At 38.1% G+C, this 19,817-nt stretch overlaps 1 protein-coding gene across 1 annotated transcript in view; it reads right to left on the bottom strand.

Annotated features, from left to right (window-relative positions):
- The window catches only part of PDE2A (phosphodiesterase 2A), a 1,720,394-nt gene that overhangs the window by 700,290 nt on the left and 1,000,287 nt on the right, over positions 1-19,817 (bottom strand). The window contains exon 8 of the mRNA XM_044072778.1: positions 15,541-15,700. Coding sequence (XP_043928713.1) covers positions 15,541-15,700 — 160 coding nt within the window. The remainder of the gene's footprint in view (positions 1-15,540; positions 15,701-19,817) is intronic.

Genomic DNA, 19,817 nt, shown 5'->3' with positions numbered 1-19,817 from the left:
GCGTTCCGGCCCCAAAATCCGGACAATACCAAGAAAGGAGGGGGTATCCATATTCATCAAAGACACCCACACCTCAAGACTGGTGGCAACGCACGATGCATTGGAGACCATCCAGGTGCAATTAACCATAGGCAAGACTGCTCTGCAAATTGTAGCATGTTACAGGCCACCCTCACAAACTCAGGAACCTCACATGGCCTTCCTGAAAACACTAGAGGGGATAAATGTATCACCAAACACCATCATACTAGGTGACTTCAATTACCCTAATATAGACTGGGAACACTACTCAAGCCCAAACACCCTAGCCCAAAAGTTCCTGGAATTCATAAACTCAAATGCCATGGAACAACTAGTCACCATCCCCACAAGAGGAGAAAACATACTTGATCTCATCATCACGAACATGGGAGCACAATGTTCAACACCGGAAGTATACCCCTCACTGGTGAGATCAGACCACAAACTAATCTCGCTGGAGGTCCTCATCCCACCCCCACCTGAAATAAAAAAGACCACAGTAAAGAACTTCTCAAAGCCGACTTCACACTTCTAAAGACTAGTGTGGTCTCCTTTAAGGCCCCCGAGCCGACGGAAAACAGTACTCAAGCCGCTGAATCACTTACAAATGCCTTCTACCAGCACCTGCAGGACTGCATGGATAAGGCAATCCCAAGCAAAACAAAGACTCTTTGTACCAAAGGCAAGCATCCACTCTGGTGGACCCCAGCCATAAACAAACTCTACAACAAAAGGAGGAAGCTACTACAAGATAGAGCAAAATCCTTAAAAGGTAAGACACCCTTGATCACTATAAGTAAAAAACTAAGAGCTCTCATAAAATCATCCAAAGCAAATTTTGAGAGAAAAATAGCTAAAGACTCAAAAGTCAATCATAAGGCCTTCTTTAGCTATGTTAGAAACCTGGGAGGAAACTCCCAGATATGCTCAGAACTAGTTCAAAATGATGTGAAGATTACTGATCCTACAGACATTGCCAACATACTGGCTGACAGGTTCAGTGCAAACTTCTCCCCCCCCCCCAAAAGGAGAGATATCTATACCAAGCGATTGCAGCCCCCAAACATCTCCAACGCCCAAGTGAGAACTGCTCTCTCCAAAGCAAAAACACAGCATCCATGGGACCTGATGGTGTCCCCGGCTGTGTGCTCCACGAACTCAACGAGGAATTAAACCCACAGCTAGGACAGCTGTTTAATCATAGTCTTACCTCTGGATACGCACCCAGGAGTGGCGCACTGCAACTGTGGTCCCACTTCACAAAGGCGGTGCCTCCACCGACCCTGGAAATTACCGCCCATTAGCTTGACAAGCCTTATCTGCAAAGCCATGGAGAGGATCATAATGGACCTCATAAATAAAGACATAGGGAATTTGCAGACTTTGGATCCATCCCAGTTTGGCTTTGTCAAAGGCAGATCATGCCTTCTAAACTTGGTTGACTTTTTCGAAACAGTCACCAAAGCCATTGATGAGGGAAAGGCAGTCCATACAGCCTACCTCGATCTGGCGAAGGCCTTTGATACAATACCCCACTCGGGTATCATTGAAAACTCATCAGCTTAAATGTTAACCCATACATCACAAGATGGGTTGCAAACTGGCTGAGTGACAGAACCCACAGGGTCAGAGTTGCTGGCGCCATGTCAGACTCAAAGCCTGTCACAAGTGGTGTACCACAGGGCTCAGTCCTGGGCCCACTCTTGTTTGGCATCTACTTTTCCGAAGTACAAGCAAACACAGGAGGGTTATGGCTGACAAAGTTTGCAGATGACTGCAAACTGGGCGCCATAATAGAAAACACATCTGACACAGATATCCTTCAGAAGGGTCTCATAGAAACGGATAACTGGTGCCAGAGCCATGGCCTAAAGTTAAATGCCAAAAAATGCATAGTCATACCCTTCGGGAAAAACAAGGTTACCCCTAGCTACCAAATAGGTGGCAATCCACTGAGTACAGAAGAAGTTATCAGGGACCTGGGGACCCAGGTTGATAGTAGTCTGTCATTCGACACCCATGTAGCTAAAGTAGTTAGGAAGACCTTCTACATTGCCCACCTTATCATGAAGGGATTCTCATCTAGATCAAGGGAGGTCATAGTCTCCCTATACTCATCACTCATCAGACCAATGATTGAGTACAATGCCCCATTCGGAATGTATCTGACCCGACACTTGCAGCAGCTGGAGAGGCCACAAAGTTCCTCACCAAAAGGATAAAGGGTCTCAAACATCTGTCCTATGCTGCCCGACTGAAAGAACTCCAGCTCTATTCAGTCGCTTACGTCTTGCTCAGAGGTGACCTTTGCCTAACATACAAGGCCATGTCAAACCCAGATTTGATGAATATGCTTCACCTCAAAACATCTAGATCCGTCAGAGCCACAAGGGCGGGAGACTTAAACCTCGACACGGCTATTAATAGGACGTGCTGGAGGGATAGATTCATCACCCAAAGACTCCCTATGCTGTGGAATAAAATCCCGGTATATGTGAGGCAGAGCACCTCGCTGGCCTTGTTCAAGAGAAATCTTGACCAATGGATGGGAGATCGCAGATATACCCCAGGGATTACCTCAGTGTCACTGCTCAACAGAGGCACAGCAAAATAATGGGTATAGTTCCCCATACTAAAGGGGTGGCGTAAGCCACAAAACTATGGGCTAGGCTTGTAAATGCCCTCGGGCAGATAGCCTAGTATGAACCTATGAACCTATGAACCTATGTGGCAGGGTCTTACTGTATAGCACCAATGGATTAATCCAAATAGTGAAGGCATGCTTTCAGCAGCCCAAGTACATGCTCTGTAATGTTTCTTGCTTGTAAAAGTGCACAGTTGTTTCTCTGGTCTGTTTGATTGTAAGGATTTCTGATGGGTGTCATGAACTGGTGTTGTAGGGCATAGCTTGCATCATGAAAAAGATGGCCCTGTGGGAAGTCACCCCTCTCAAACTACTGGTATAGGTCTCATGTGTGCCATACAGGGGAGTCATGAAAACTGTTTGAGTGGCCTGCACACACATATATACAACTATTGTATTTATGTATCTATGTGTTGTCCTGTTGCAAATGTAGAGCTTTTCTCCCCAGGCCTCTGCTGAAAAAGGAACTGTATCCAGCCAGAGTTTCCCAGTAAACAAGTGTAAAATAAATAAATAAAATTGTAGATGATACCCTATGCATTAAAGACCACCTGGTAGTTAATGGAGTGATACTCTTTGTGGTTCACCTACCTTCTTCCCAGTTCACCAGTTTGGATCTTTATTCAGTGTGGGTACAGTCTATGCCAGCATTATCTCAGGGAAATGAGCTATATTATACCATGATCCCCCCAAAACGTGCACGCTGATTGGCCAGCGTGCCCGTTGTAAATCGAGTTATACTAATGGAAAAAGGTCCAGTCGCCCGGACTTTTTTCCATTAGTATAACTCGATTTTTTAAAACACTGTCTCGCTATGTTAAATGGGTTTAACATAGCGAGACAGCTTTATAATAAACAACGGAGATCTCCGTTGCTTATTTTAAAGCTGTCTCGCTATGTTAAACCCATTTAACATAGCGAGACAGTGTTTTAAAAAAAAGCAATGGAGAAAGCAAGATCTCCGTTGCTTTTTTTAGTGTCTCGCTATGTTAAATGAGTTTAACATAGCGAGACAGTTTTAAAATAAGCAACGGACATCTCCGTAATGAACTCCAGGAAACTTTGGGCAAGTCTATTGGCACATGAGTAGTTTTCCCAGTTAATGGAGGGGTAGTAGAAGTCGCCTAGTAAGAGAGTGTTAGTTTGGACCTTAATATTCTCCAGGGTGCTTAGGACCATGGAATGTGAGTCTTGGGACATGGTTGGGGACCTATAGCAGGCTACAAATTGAATCGCTGTCTTACCCAATGCTAGCTGCACCTGAAGTATCTCTGATGCATTATGTTGGGCTGCCAGTCTGGAGGTGTGTGCATCCTTTACGAATATGGAAACACCACTGGCTTTGGAGCTTCGGTCCAAGTTCTGGGGCCGAAAGGTGTAGAATGAGTTATAGCCTGGTAGTGCAGGGGTGCTTTCCACTGCCTTGAACCAAGTCTCTGTTACAGCACAAATGTCAATGTTCTCCATTTTAAGGAGTGCTTTGAGCAAGTGCATTTTGAGATTTAGACTTATAGCGTTGAGCAGCAGGACCCTCAGATTGTATTTGTTTGTAGCTGTTATGGTGGTAATTTGGTCTTTGGAACACCGCATAAAAAAACAAGCATCTTTAAATATTGATTTAATTTTCTGAGTCCTTCTTCCATTCGTTCCTTATTTTTCATAACCAACACTATATCATCTGCATAGGAATTATTAGAATTTGTATTTCTTCTGTTATTTTATATCTTGCCATTCTCAACATTCTAATCATTTTACTAGCAATCACATTAATAAATAATGCAAATAAAATACTGCTTGTTGGGCATCCCTGCCGTATCCCACACTCTGCTTTTATTTCTTCACTTAACCATCCATTTAATATCGCTCTCACATTATTATTCGCATATGCTGACAATTGTTTTTATTATTTTGTCACTTATATTATAATCTCTTAATATATACCCATAAAATATCATATTATATTCCAATAAGTGCATTACTCACATCCCCTACCATAATTTTAGTTTGCACCCCTTTATTTAGAATATTATCTATCATTTTTCTCAGTATCCATAATAAATATTGAGTTCCTTTCCCTTTCTTAACAGAAATTGTATAACCGAGAAATGTATCTACACTATTTCCTAATCGTTTTCCAATTATTCTCATAAATATCTTATAATCTGTATTTTTCAACACTACTGAGCTCCAATTAATTATATCCTATTTTTCTCCTTTTTCCATATAAATTTCATAACCCCATACATATTTCTGTTTCTGGTACTCCCTTTTCTAACCATTCATTTAATACTTTCACAAAATATACTTTTTGCCATTTTTCCATGTTATAATACATGTGATAATACCATCCATCCCTGTGACTTTTTCCATTTCTAAATCTTTTACAATTTCATTAATTTCTCCTACACTTATCTTTTTTGTTCCATATTCTTGTTACCCTTTTTACTTAATTTTTAAATTTCCATTTCTGCCTTTCTTCTATATCCTTGTTTTTAACTGTATCCTTTATGTAATTCTTTATTAATCCCAATATTTTTTCTTGTGCATTCACTCTCTCTCCTTCATTATTCTTCATTTCCCTTATTATTCTCTCATTTTATCTTACTATCTTATTTAAATATGGAGGCATCTCTTCCTTTTTCCTTGTAGAAAATATCTTTGCTTACATCTTCTCCTGATTAATTTCAGATATCTTTGTCTTGTTTTCATAAAAGTTATCTTATTTTTAACACCTCTCTAAACACTTCCTGACTCACCTGCCTATATTTTAGTTTCCTTCTCCTCACTACTTGACATTTCAAAAAACATTTTTTACATTTTTCTTTAAAACTTATCTACCAAGTTGTCCAATTTTCATAAAAGTTTCCCATATTTATGTGATCTTCCATAAATGAATAATTTCTCTTTTGTCTTTTTGATCTAAATCCTTTTCATTAAGTCTCTTAATACCTTTACATAGTTTTATATATCCGTCTTTTTCCTGCACTTCTACCCATATAGCTAAATGATCTGGGAAACCTGTCTCCTTTGCTCATTTTTGTGCAAATATATTATTAGATATTATTATACAATATTACAAAATAATCAATTTCTGTTTTTATCTCATTTATTTTATAAGTCTAGTATTTATTATTATATATATATATATATATATATATATATATATATATATATATATATATATATATATATATATATATATATATTTATATACACACATATATATAAAACTTTCCACTTTTCATTATTTCATAAACATTCTTATCATCACTTTCTTCTTTTTTCATTTCCTTAAATCTCAAAGTCTCCAACTAAAATTATTTCCATATTCATTCCCAGGTAGTTTATATTTTTTTAAACATTATTTCTCTTGCTTTTTTTGTAGCATACACATAAATTGCAATAATTCTATACACATCCTTCTTCCATCTTATATCTATCACCATTGTTCTACCTAATTCTACTATAGTATAATCTAAAAATGTAACTGCTTCAATACATATCACTACAATTCCTAAACATATATTTTTACCATATTCCAAATAATACTTCCACACCATAATTCTTCTGTTTATAACCTTTCTTCTTCTAATATTCTTGTGTCTTCTAATATAATTAAATGCATATCGAGTAATGCACATGATTCTAAAACACCTGGTTTGCTTTTAATATTCTTTATACTATTAACATTTATAGCTAAGAGTTTCAGCTTTCTTTTAATCTAAATTAATTGTCTACTTTCACTTTTACCCCTTACCTTTTTTATTTTCTTTCACAATTACATTCTTAAACTTTCTTTTCCTATCTTTCACCCTTTTCCCTATAGAATTATTTTTATCTCTCTCCACTCTCTAGTTTACATATTAATTTTCACTAGTTTCCTGTACCAATTATTCCCTTTCTTTATTTTCATTTTGATCTATTTTTTATTTTCTTGTATATCAATCTGTTTTTTATATTCTTTTTCTGCGTTTCTTTCTATATTATGTACATATTCCTGTATTTGTTCTTATTCTTAAACATCTATATTTTCTTCACAATACAGCCATGCATATCCAGTTTGCTCACATTTTTTACACATCATATCACATTTCTTAGCTTCATGCCCCGGCTTTCTACAAATAAAATATTTTCTTTTATCAAAGTTGCTAATCAAATGAGTGTCTTTTCCAAAAAAAATAAATAAATAAATATGTTTTTGGTTGACCCCTATATTAAACAAAACCTCTCTTACCCTCTACACTTATCATACTTGGAATATGTATGATTCTTTTTCTTTTTCCATTTTCAAAATTACACCACATTCCCATCTCCCAGTCTGTAACCCCCTATCACCATAAACCTTTGTAGTGTCCAAAACTTCTTTATATACAGTCTTTAAATAATCCTTTAACACATCTCTCTCGACTTCACTTTGAAATTGCCCAGAAATTCTTTTTTTTCATTTCTCTATTAATGTTTGTACTACATATGAATTCCATGGATTCTATTTTTTCTTAATTTCAAATTGTTCTAAAAACTTTTCCATGTACTGACCTGTCTCGAACAAAATGTCACAAAAATTCTCTTTATTAATAAGTATAACAGCTCTTACCTCCTTTGAGGAAGTGCCCAAGGGTGCAATTACATTGCCCCATACCTTGTATCTTTCGAGTCCTTTTTCTTCTTAACTTCACTACAAACTTCTTCCTTGTCATTTCTTTTACTCCTTTTGCTCCTTTTGTTCTTCTTTCTCCTTCTTTCACCATCTAAGCATATGATTTTTTCTTTCACAATCTCTCTCGCCTGTTCTTCTTGTATTCTAACCATAATCTCATCCCCATGATGCTGCCATTTTGTTTTCAGGTTCACTTTAATTAACCATGCCAATTAAATAAATGTTCTGAAACCCTCCCGATTGGAGGGTTGTAATAACACATCTGTCTTGTGATTCTTCCTGGAACAACCTTTCATGAAATTGCATTTCCGAATCTTGTAAAGGTTCATTCATCTTTACCTTAACACTCCACTCTGTTTCTCCTTTCTCATCCTGCTGCTCACTCTCATCTACCTCTGCTACTAACTCACTTTGTGATGAATCAATCTCCTTTGGCTCTGAAACCACTTCTTTTTCTCTGGTATAAGCAACATCCCCTTCTCATGATCACAACCAGACACGCTTTCTTTCTGCTTCACCAAGCTGCCTTCACAACAGTCAGTGCCCCCATACAATACAGTAACAAGTAGGGGAAGTTCCTTGATGCCCTGGCAAAATTTCTCCTAATAGCATAAATACCACCGTGGGTCTTCCATGAAAATAGGCTACTAGCCTAGTGAGACTAACCTGGCCAACAAAAGGATAAATTAAAAATAAATAAATATTTTTGGTTCATTCCTCATAAAATGTGTGGTTTTCTAGCAAATCATTGAAGACTGAATCACTAAATAATGACAAACATTTGAGTTTCAGACTTTACACCCTACAGTAAATATATCCTAATGCAAAACCTGTTATTCTAACAACTTTCTGAGGTTATAGGAGCAATATTTAAAATCTGTCCCTAATTTTGGGCCTTTAGTCCCCCAATATTCTGGCTTTGCCCAACCTTTCTGCACCGACGTTGAGAAGTATAGCTCTATTGTGTGGTATTTAAAATTTTTAAATCACTATTCCATCTTTTTTGCCTAGTAATCACACACAGTGTTTCATTATACAATCATTAACATATATCACATCCATTATTTGGCCAAGCCACATCATAGGTTCATAGATTAGTACTAGGCTAATTACCCATGGAGGCCATTTAAAGCCTAGCCAATTATCCCATATGAGAATTAAACCCTACACCTTGGATCTATAGGATAAACACCTTAACCATTATGGCAACCTCCCACCCAAATAAATGAATCCAGTCAGTTGGGGTGGGAATAGAACCCACAGCCTTTGGATCTTGTAACACCAAAGATGAGTGTGCTACCTGCTACCTGCTACACCACTGACACTGACTAATGCAGTTAGGTTTTATGAATTGAACCCAGGGGGTGAATGGCTACTTATCATGCAAATTCACTTAGAACAATGTAACAAGGTTTTCTGAATCCAGCCCTCTGACACATTCATGAACAAAGAAGTTGAGAGCTATATTTTGCAATTTTTTTAAATGGGGGTGCTGTTATTTGTTCTGCAGACAATGCACATTTTTTTATTGGAGTCTAATCTATATAACTGCATTTATATTCCTTTTGACTTTTTATTTAACTGTGTCATCTCTGGTGTTCCCATTCCACATTACCTTTTTTCTTAAATTTTCTAAAGTTCATATTATTCAAGCAAAATTGTGAGTTTTATAACGCCAGTATTTAAAATATGTTCCTATTTTGAGCCTTTGTTCCCCCTTTATTGTAGGCTTTATCCAGATAACGTGAGCTAAGAGGCTGATAGGTACACAAGCCTCATAACTGCTGCTGCCAGTGGTCGATCGCTTTCACTCTTCACTTTCTCTCTGTCTCTCTCTCTCTCTCTCTCTCTCTTTCACTCACATACACCTCACTTTCATGCATGCAAGCATACATATGGTAATACAGAGACAGAAACATAAGCACACACGCACGCAAGCAGACACACACACACACACACACACACACACATTTCTGTTTCATTTAGTTTTTATACTCACTAAACAGTGAAAGTGCTGCTTAGCAAGTGTAAAAAAACAACTCGATCAATATTGCATTCACTCATACGCACACTCACACACACATAAAAACACACACACACACACACACACACACACACACAAACACACACTTTTTTTATATGTTTTGTACTCGCTAAACAGTGAAAGCATGCAGGACTGAGTAAAATAACGGTGTTGCTTAGTGAATGCAAAATAATGGTGACTGTTAGTTTACTTTCAGTTCATGATATGCTGCCATGAAGTTTCAGACTCATTTTTCAGCAGGCATTAACTGTGGATTAACACCCTGCTGGAGAATGGTTGTTTTCCAGTCGGGGTGCCAATCTAAAGGCTGACCATTGTCTAAAGTTTGTTAATATAGTGCTGTAGTACAGAAGAATGTGCTGAGAGCAATACACAAAAATAAACCTTCAAACTCCCAAGACAGTCTATTTTAATTGTCATTTCTGAACAATGAAAATTCTGTTAAAGTGAAAGTGTTCAGTAAGGTCTCTGTCTACTTAGATTCAAATCTTTAACAGGAAATGTTAAATTTGTCTGTGAACAGAAAATGATCAACACATTATTAATGGATCATTTTAACACCCCCATACTGTAATGTCTTCTCTGGTAAGGTCAGACCACAAAATGGTCTCCTTTGAAATAAAAATAAAACCTGGACTCCCAGCTAAACCTGGAATATTCAGGAACTACTCTAAGGCTAAACTTTTGCTATTAAGTGATAACCCGGCAAAATGTCAAGCCCCCATAAACCCTAAGAACACTGATGCCTATGCAGAATTGTTCACAGAAACCCTGTACACGCATGTTAATAACTGCTTAGAGGCAGCTCTACTCATGAGGAGGAAGTACAGAATTAACCGAAAAAACAAGCCACCCTGGTGGAATTACAAAATCGATAGAATGTATAACAAAAGGAGAACATCATTGCAAAAATTAGGAGGTGCAGGATAAAAACACTCTCATCAAACTGAACAAACAACTCAGAAGACAAATATAGTCTACCAAAGCCAAATTTAAGGTAAGTTTAGCCTCCCAGGTCAAGGACAACCACAAAACATTCTATAGCTATGTCCACAACCTCAAGTCAATACACAATTGTGTGCAGAGCTCATTCTAAATGGAGCCACCTAGACTGAGCCAGAAGATACAGCAAACCTCCTGGCTGATAAATTCAGCTCCAACTTTACCCCTCTCCCTCAACCTTCCCTCAGGAAACACCATTAAATATAACTCCTTCTACTATCACTAGGGAACAGGTCCATAATGCTCTCTCAATGACCAAGAACACTGCATCAATGGGCCCAGACAATATCTCAGGATGCCTTCTAAATAGCACGAGGACTTAGGGACACACGTAGATAGTAATCTAGCCTTTTACATCACGTGTCGACAGTGTGAGGAAATCATTCTATGTTGTGCAACTTATAAACACAGGTATGGCATCTAAGTCCAAAGAAGTCACTGTTCCACTGTATTCGGCATTCATCAGACCTATCATTGAGTACAATGCCCCCTTTGGTATGTACCTAACCAGGCATATCCAACAATTGGAACATCCACAGAGGTTCCTCACTATAAGAATACAGGGTGAAAGTAAAGTGTCCTATGCAGATCACCTCAAGGCCCTTTCCCTGTATTCTAGCTCATACAGGCTGTTGAGGGAAGATTGATGGCTGGCATAGAAGACATTGCCAGGCCCACTTTGATGGACCTCTTGCATATCCACAAAACAAACAGCACCAGAATTATAGGTTCATAGGTTCATAGGTAGGTACTAGGCTACTGGCCCTAGGGCCTATATAAGCCTAGCCAAAAAGATACCCTGGCTTTCGCCACCCAAGAAAATTATTTTCCTGTGCCCCTGTTGAGCAGAGCCACAGAAGTGATCCCCGAGGTGAATTTCCTATCTCCCATCCAACCGTCAAGATTTTTCTTGAAGAGTGCTAATGAGAAGCTTTGTTTGATATAGATAGGTAGTTTGTTTCAGAGCATGGGAAGTCTCTGGAATGGAATCTATCCTTCCAGCATGTTCTGTTTATTGTGGTGACAAGGTTTAGGTCCCTACAGCATGTAGCTCAGAAGGATTGGGATTTCTTTAAGTACAGCATGTCCAACAGCTCTGGGTTTGACATAGCTTTGTATATTAGGCAGATATCGCCTTTGAGTAAGCGATATGCAACGGAGTAAAGCTGGAGTTTTTTGAGACGGTCTGCATAGGGCATCTGTTTGAGGCCAGTAATCCTCTTTGTGAGGTATTTCTGTGGCCTTTCCAGTTGTTGTAGATGTCTTGTGAGGTACATACCAAAAGGGGTGTTGCACTCTATAACGGGTCTAATGAGTGACGAGTAGAGGGTAACAATGTCCTCTTTTTTCCTGGATGAGAAACCTTTTGTGATGAGGTGTGCCACATAGAAGGATTTCCTGACTACTGTGGTGATGTGATTATCAAAGGAGAGACTACTGTCCACCTGTGTCCCAAGGCCTCATCATACTTTCGGTGTTAAGTAAACTACCGCCTATGTGGTAGTTTATGAGTACAGAGTTTTTACCAAAGGGGATGACAATGCACTTTTTGGTATTGAGCTTGAGGCCATGGCTTTGACACCAGGCATCTGTCTCAGTGAGGCCCTTTTGTAGGATGTACACATCATTAGGAGTTTTGATTATGGCTCCTAGTTTGCAGTAATTTGCGAACTTCATTAGCCAAAGACCTTCTGTGTTAGCCTGTACTTCAGAGAAGTAGATACCAAACAGGAGAGGACCCAGGACTATACCCTGTGGTTCTCCACTTGTCACTGGTCTGAAGTCAGATTTGGAGTCTGCTACTTTCACGGTGTGGGTTCTGTCAGTGAGCCAGTTGGCAAACCATCTTGTGACATAGGGATTTATACCTAGTTTAGTGAGTTTATCTATAATTCCAGAGTGGGGATGGTGTTGAAAGCCTTGGTGAGATCTAGCTAGGCTGTGGGAACCACCTTACCCTCATCTACAGCTTTGGTGACTGCTTCAAAAAAGTCTGTCATATTTAGGAGACATGATCTGCCTTTTACAAACCCGAACTGGGTGGGGTCCTGAGTTTGGAGATTACCAATGACTTTGTTTATAAGTTCCATGATGATACGTTCCATGGCCTTGCAGACCAGGCTTATCAGGCTAATTGGGCAGTAGTTTCTGGGATCTCTGGTGGCTCCCCCTTTGTGGAGTGGGATAACCGCCACTGTACACCATTCAGTGGGCACAAAGCATGAGGTAAGGCTATGATTGAACATGGTACTAAGGTGGGGTACCAGTTCATTCTGTAGTTCATGTAGAACACAGCCTAGGATTTTGTCAGGTCCCATGGATGCTGTGTTCTTGGCTTTGGAGAGTGTGTTTTTTACCTATGCAGCCTTAATTACAGGAACTTTGCATTCTTCTGGTATAGAGGTGGGCTCTTTAGGGGCAAAGAGGGGGGTAAAGTTAGCACTGAACCTATCTGCCAGGATGCTGGCAATATCAGTTGGTTCTGTATATTTAGTGTCATTGTGCTGTAACTCAGAGTAGATCTGAGTGTTGCCATTGAGATTCTTGATATAGCTATAGAATGCTTTGTGGTTGTCTTTAGAATCAGTGGCGATTTTGTTTTTGTAACTAGTTTTGGAGGATTTTATGAGGGATGTAAGCTTCTTACTGAGGCTGACCAGGGAGTTCCTCCAATCATGGAATTTTATTCTTTTTTGCAACAGTTTCTTTCTTCTGTTATAGAGTTTGTTTATGGCAGGGGACCACCAGATTGGCTTCCTTTTTTTGGAGGATAGCATCTTTGTTCTGTTAGGGATAGCATGATCAGTGCACTCGTGTAAGTGCTTATAAAGTGCATTTGTGTAGGATTCAACAGTTGTACCTCTATTGTCCGTCTGCATGGGTGTTGTGAAGTTTGGCACTTCTGTCTTGAGAAGTGTGAAGTTGGCTTTGGAGAAAATTTTTATGGTGGTTTTCCTAATGGGGGGTGTCGCAGGATGTGGATGTCTAGGGTGATTAGCTTGTGGTCGGATCTGACCAATGAGGAATTGACCTCTGGTGTGGAACACCGGTCACCCATGTTGGTAATGACCAGGTCTAGGATATTGCTGCCCCTGGTGGGGGTGTGGATAAGCTGATCCAAGGCATTGGAATTTATGAATTCCAGAAAACATTGAGCAAAATTACCCATTCTAAAGACTTAAACCTAGTCTGTGATGTAAATATGACCTGCTGGAGAGACAGGTATGCAACCCAGAGACTACCCTGCCTATGGAACAGACTCTCCATCCATATGAAGCAGAGTTCCACCCTAACTCAATTCAAGTGCAACTTGGACAATTGGATGGGGAACAGGAAATTCATCCCTGGTTTGGCACCTATGTCTCTAATGGACACAGGCAACCTGTAAATGTTTAATCTCCCAGACCCCTGGTTGTAAATTATTCATCTCCCAAACCCCTGCTTACACTTATCAAGGGTATCAGAACTTATCAGAGATTTGGGATGCATGGCTAGGCTTAAAAAAGCCCTTGTGGTCATTAGCCTAGTAAACACCTTTGAACCTATGAAGCTATGAACCTATTTGAAACAAACAAGGTAATCACCAGTCCATCAAATGTGTTATATTCAAGAACAAAATTGAGATGGCTAACATGGCTTTATGTTTTTATTTACCTTCTTTATGACAGGAATTAGTTCTCAGAGTCAGGCTGGGAACTTACATATTCCTATAGTCCTAATCATCCATTCACTCCTAAAACTTAATATTTCTTAGAAAACTAAAAATCGCCCCCCCAATTAAAAAAAATAACCTGATAGTTGAAGTAAAGGATAGCAGTTCTTGCTAAAAGAAAAAAAAAAACATTTGGAAAGGCGACTCCAAAGAAGCGGATGCTATTTACTTATTCTGCTTGTAAGTATGGGAATCTGTACTGTGACAACTGCTACCAGTGACCAGCACTGTACAGATGCTTGTAAATGTTTTTTTGTATCCCATAAATAATGCTGAATGACAAGAGAGGGCTGGAGTGGAAAAAAGGGTTTTCTGTTCACACTGCTTGCTGCACAAAGGCAAAGCTAACAACACTCACAGTGAAGCCCTATTCTCAAATCAAATAGCCAAATTATGAAGCTCTCTATTCCACACCCTACAAAACACACCTGTATCTACCAGTTTTAAACAACTACTATTTAAACATGTATGCAAGAACTGGCATTGCTCCTGTTCCAAACCTGACTGACAAGATATCTATAACTCTCTCAACGCACTGTCCACTCCTTACCTAATTTTCTCGCTCTTCTCAGTGTTTATTACTACTCAGAAATAAATATATATCAAGTAAATCTCATTTGGTCATAACTATTATTTAATATGTACACACTACTAACATTATTTTTCTCACAGTGATCTTCACTGAAATGCTTGTGTTTTTCTTTTTGAACCTGTATCTACTAGAAAACTGTATTGAATACTACTTTGTTTAGACTAACTAGAAGATATGTATTCTGCATCTTACTGTATGTATACTATTGTACTGTCTAATTATTGTATATTGCTTGTATTTCTGTGGAGCTTTTCTCCCCGGGCCTCCACTGAAAATGGGCTTCTGGCCCAGTCGGACTTTCCTGGTAAACAAATGTTAAGTAAATAAATACATAACAAATTCAGTTGTTTAATATACGAATGACATAATCAGTGGAGACAATTCTTGATATTTGCATTATGGTCCAGTACCTGATTATACATATTGTTTCAAACTTGACATATGACTATGATCAGATATATATTACATTCTTCTAGACAGAGAGACAGATATAATTTTAAAATGAGTACAGGCAATGCCCAAAGTTAAGTCATAACAAATTACAATACAGTAGGCAAATCTGCAGATATTTAAAAGACTAATGCATTACAAGTTAGTCTTGTAGATCAAAATAAACGAAACAAAAAAAATATAAATTTTTAAGGGCTAAAGACTTTAAGTAGGGAATACCTAACACCAAAAACTAATGCTCAACTCATATGAGAAATAATTCAGTGAACACCTCCACCTGAAAGGGTATCAGCATTTACTGCAATGTTTCAGTGATGTTTCAAGGCAAATCCCTTAGAAATGATATACTTTACACAAGCAAACTCCACAGATTTGAGCAAATCTTGGTTCAAGACAAAATGAGAAAAAAAGTACATACCACAAAGCTTCAGGATCTTAGAGTCCATCTCATTGTAAGTGCCATTTACCATTGTGTCTGGCTTAGCCAGGGAGTTCTGAGAAGAAGTGCATGTCAAACTGAGCTTTGGCCAGCTGCTGGTTTTCTGCAGTGACTGAACCCTTTTACATGCTACTGACATCTGAAAAGCAAAAATAAAAAAAAGAAAAAAAACACATGACTATGGAATATTAATTACCACAAGTCTAAGACTAATAGTTGCAAAATATCTTGAAGTATGTTGTATAAGTTTTATATATAACATAAAGTAAAATGTGTAAAGTGATGAAGGTGACAATACAGTTTTATTGCAGTGACATTACACATTAGTGAAAATTATTTTACTAAATTTTGAAGCCAGTGTACTTATGATATATGACGACATGAACTGTCTTTTCATAATGCTGTAAGTGCAAAATCTTCAAATTGTGCAGACAGGGAAACTATGAATTCAATTATCTCTCTCTCTCTCTTTATATTTATCTATCTAACACACACACACACACACACACACACACACACACACACACACACACACACACACACACACACACACACACACCTCTATTTTACATAGATTCTAATCAATTGCTTTACTTTCTGCTTGTTACCTCAATAACACTGAACTTTTCTACTATTAAAATGTACCAAACTATGCACTCAGCTAAATTTGTATTATAACTTGCACAACTTTGTAAATATGCTATGTTTGGAAATTTTCTAAACTCTTAAATATCAGGAACTTGAGAAATACTTCTATCAGGCTGTGTCTAAAAATGATCAGTTTTGATCTGTGCGCTTCTGGTAAACAAGCAAACATGCACACGCACACACACACACACACACACACACACACACACACACACACACACACACACACACACACACACACACACACACACACATGCATACATAAAAATAAAGGAATAAATGAATACTCTTACTCCCTATTGACATGTTTTATTAAAACAGTGCATTACATGGTTTAGCTTTAATTAGACAAGTCACAATTTTGGAATGTTAGATACTTATTAACAGCAAAATAGTCTACATTATCAAACTTAAAAATGCAAGTATGGTTTCACATGTAGGTTTAGTTTATTTTGTAATATTTAGATAGATCTCATAAACCCTTGGATTTTTGGCCTTCCTTGCTTAGATCATCAAGGTCCCTGTTCACCCTTTTGACCTGTTTTCCCCCACTGACTCTATGAATTCACATTGCCAGTTCCTCCAAAGGTCTGGCTGAGGACAGCCCTCAAATGTGGGGCAGTTTGGATTGTTTATTCCCTAGCTTTTGACCTGCTATACCCAATATGCTATGTTGTCAATATATGTCTATGTCCACAGACAGACTGATGGTGTGTTTCCCCATATTTTACAAGAAGATATAGCACTGAAAACTCATTCCCTCATTCTAAGATAAGCAAGCAGGGAAAATTATTTTCATTCCCACCCCCTGCCAGGGTCCTCTAAGACTGGGTCTGGTAATTATGTCTGTGTTTCCTTGTCACAGCCAAGACTCTTCTGTGTGTGTCACAGAACAACAATGCAGTCCTGCTTTATGTTTGTTATATTACAGAAGTTCTAATATTGTAGGCTATACTTTTCTTCACATTATTTTTAGGTGCATTGCTTTCTGTTATGTACATTAATATATATATATATATATATATATATATATATATATATATTCTAATTTGTATAGCTAGCATAGCATCTCTAAGCAAGGATTCCTCAACATCTAATCCCAACACTGCCCAACAGCCACATATCACCACATCCACTTTCACCCTCAAACCTGTGCCTACATCCTATATAGAATTACTCTTAAACAAACTTAAACTTTGCTATCCTTCATCTGGTGACCTTCCAAGTGAGTACCTAAAAATAGCAGCCAATAGCATTGCCTATCATGTCTCAATCCTTATAAATAGTTCAGTCTGGGAATCTCACATTCCCTCTCTCTGGAAAAAGTCACACATTAACCATCTGAACAAAACAGGAAATTCAACAGACATTAATAACTTTAGACCTATAGCAATGTTATCTTGCCTCACCAAAATACTTGAAAAATGTATTCAGAAACAATTGTTAGACTATATCCTGCAGGAAGAACTCCTACTCCCTACAAAACATGGCTTCCATCCTTCCCATAGTACTAGCACTGCACTTCTAACATAAATAAATGTTGTAAATAAAGCTAGAGTTAATGGCAAAAAAGGTCTCTTTCTTATTTCTAGACTTGTCTAAAGCTTTCAACATAGTTTGTCACAGCAAACTTCTATTTCAAATAGGTTTCTCTCAGCCCACCCTTCTGTGTTTGAAAAGCTACCTGTCCAATAGGTATTAGTCAGTAAAATGGCACTCCATGCTCTCTTCTTACCTCCCAGTCACTGCTGGTGTACCACAGGGCTCTATCCTTGGTCCCCTCCTCTTTAACATTTTCACCTACACCGTCTGTATTTCCACATAACAGGCTACTCTAATACAATACACACATGATTCCATACTCATTTGCACATCTGACAGCACAGTACACCTCAAAAAAATTACTCAGGAAGCTTTAGCAACCACTGAGACATCGCTTCATAACTCACAACTCATGCTCATCCCTAAAAAGACCAAACTACTACTTTTTCCCCAAATGCCTCTCTCATGAAAAACAAAATTTATAGTTCTCTCTCTTGATAATACAATCACTGAAGTCACTTCTCATAGCAAACTATTAAGGGTTATAGTGGATGATAATCTTCCTTTGACCTGCATATAAAAATTGCATAAGAAAAACTCATTAAAAAGTACAGAGTATTTACAGAGCCAAAAACTTTCTCACCAATGCAGCCAAAACTACACTTACCTTTACTTACTTACTCCCCATGCTTCTTTGTGGTGCTGCTATCCTTACTAATCTCCAGGCTTGACAAAAATTAAACCTTGAACAATGCTTTAACAAAGTTGCTAAATTTGCAGCACATACCCCTTTCAGACCCCACCTCTCTATTGCACCGAAAGGCCTAAATTGGTTAGAACTGCCACATCAACTAACAAATACACAACTTCTTACCACCTATAAAATTATCCAGCATCCATCGGCCTATCCAGGACTAAAAACATTCTACACAACTATGTTCCCAGGTGGGCATTGCGATCCAGTGACCAAAAACTCCTGTCTGCCTACAAACCTAGCAAATTTGCTGGGCATTGTCTATACTCATGCAAAATTGCTAAGGCGTGAAACTCCTTACCTATAGCCATCAGGTCTATACCCTCCCTGCCATCTTTCAAGACCACTCTGAAAGACTTCCTAACTAAAGTCTAGCTGTGTTCTTGCTCAAAGCCAGGATAAGCTATATCCCTAAATGTGAACAAGTACCTTTTCATAACTTATACCTCCTTACTCTCCCTTCTTCACTTACTTCCTTACTGCTATCTAATTCTCTTTTCAGACTTTCTCTTTAAATATACAATAAACCTATTTTCCCTCACTGCATATTGTGATTCCTATTTGTAATAGACTACCTTTAATTTCACTACAAACTGTCAAAAATTTCTCTAAATATTAAATGAATGTCATATACTTTGTAATGATTCTTAAGCAATGTTTCATATTATGCCTAATTTGTTATAATTATTTAAACTACAGATGTTTTTGTTATATTTTTGATGATTGTAAAAATATTGTTCTTAAAATGTTTTGTAATAATTTGGAGCTTTTCTTCCCAAGCCTTCACTGAAAATGAACTTCTCCAAGTTGGACTTTCCCAGTAATCAAATGTCAATAAATACATAAATACATACAGACATACATACATATTAAATGTTATCACAACTGGTTAAGAGTAAGTGAAAGAAAAATCCATTTTCAAATTTTCCTTATCAAAAATTAATCTTTTTAATCAGTTACTGGTGTGGGGAGAGGTAAAGGGGGATATAATCAGTTCTTGCTTCATCTTGCCAGTTTTTTCTGAGGTGTTCATTTGGAACCCTAGTCAAAGTGAAAAGTGAAAGGGGGGATTCCACCAGTAGTCTCCAGTGAATGCAACACCCATGGTGGCATATACTCATGAACTGCACTGATGTCACAATGACATGTGTTTATGTACATGGAGGAGTAAAGCTAAGGAGAAAAGTCTCCCTACAGTCAACATTGTGCTGAGATGGGGTGCTTCTCTGTTACAGTATACAGACTGAAGATGGTCAAGGGACATATCAGATGGTAACTAACAGGAGTCATCAAAACAATATTAGATATATCT

This window comes from Protopterus annectens, chromosome 5.part1 (genome assembly GCF_019279795.1).
Source record: "Protopterus annectens isolate FY-2018-M chromosome 5.part1, PAN1.0, whole genome shotgun sequence".
Lineage (NCBI taxonomy): Eukaryota > Metazoa > Chordata > Ceratodontiformes > Protopteridae > Protopterus > Protopterus annectens.
Note: the sequence above shows the minus strand (reverse complement) of the source record. Positions and strands in the feature narration are given on the sequence as shown.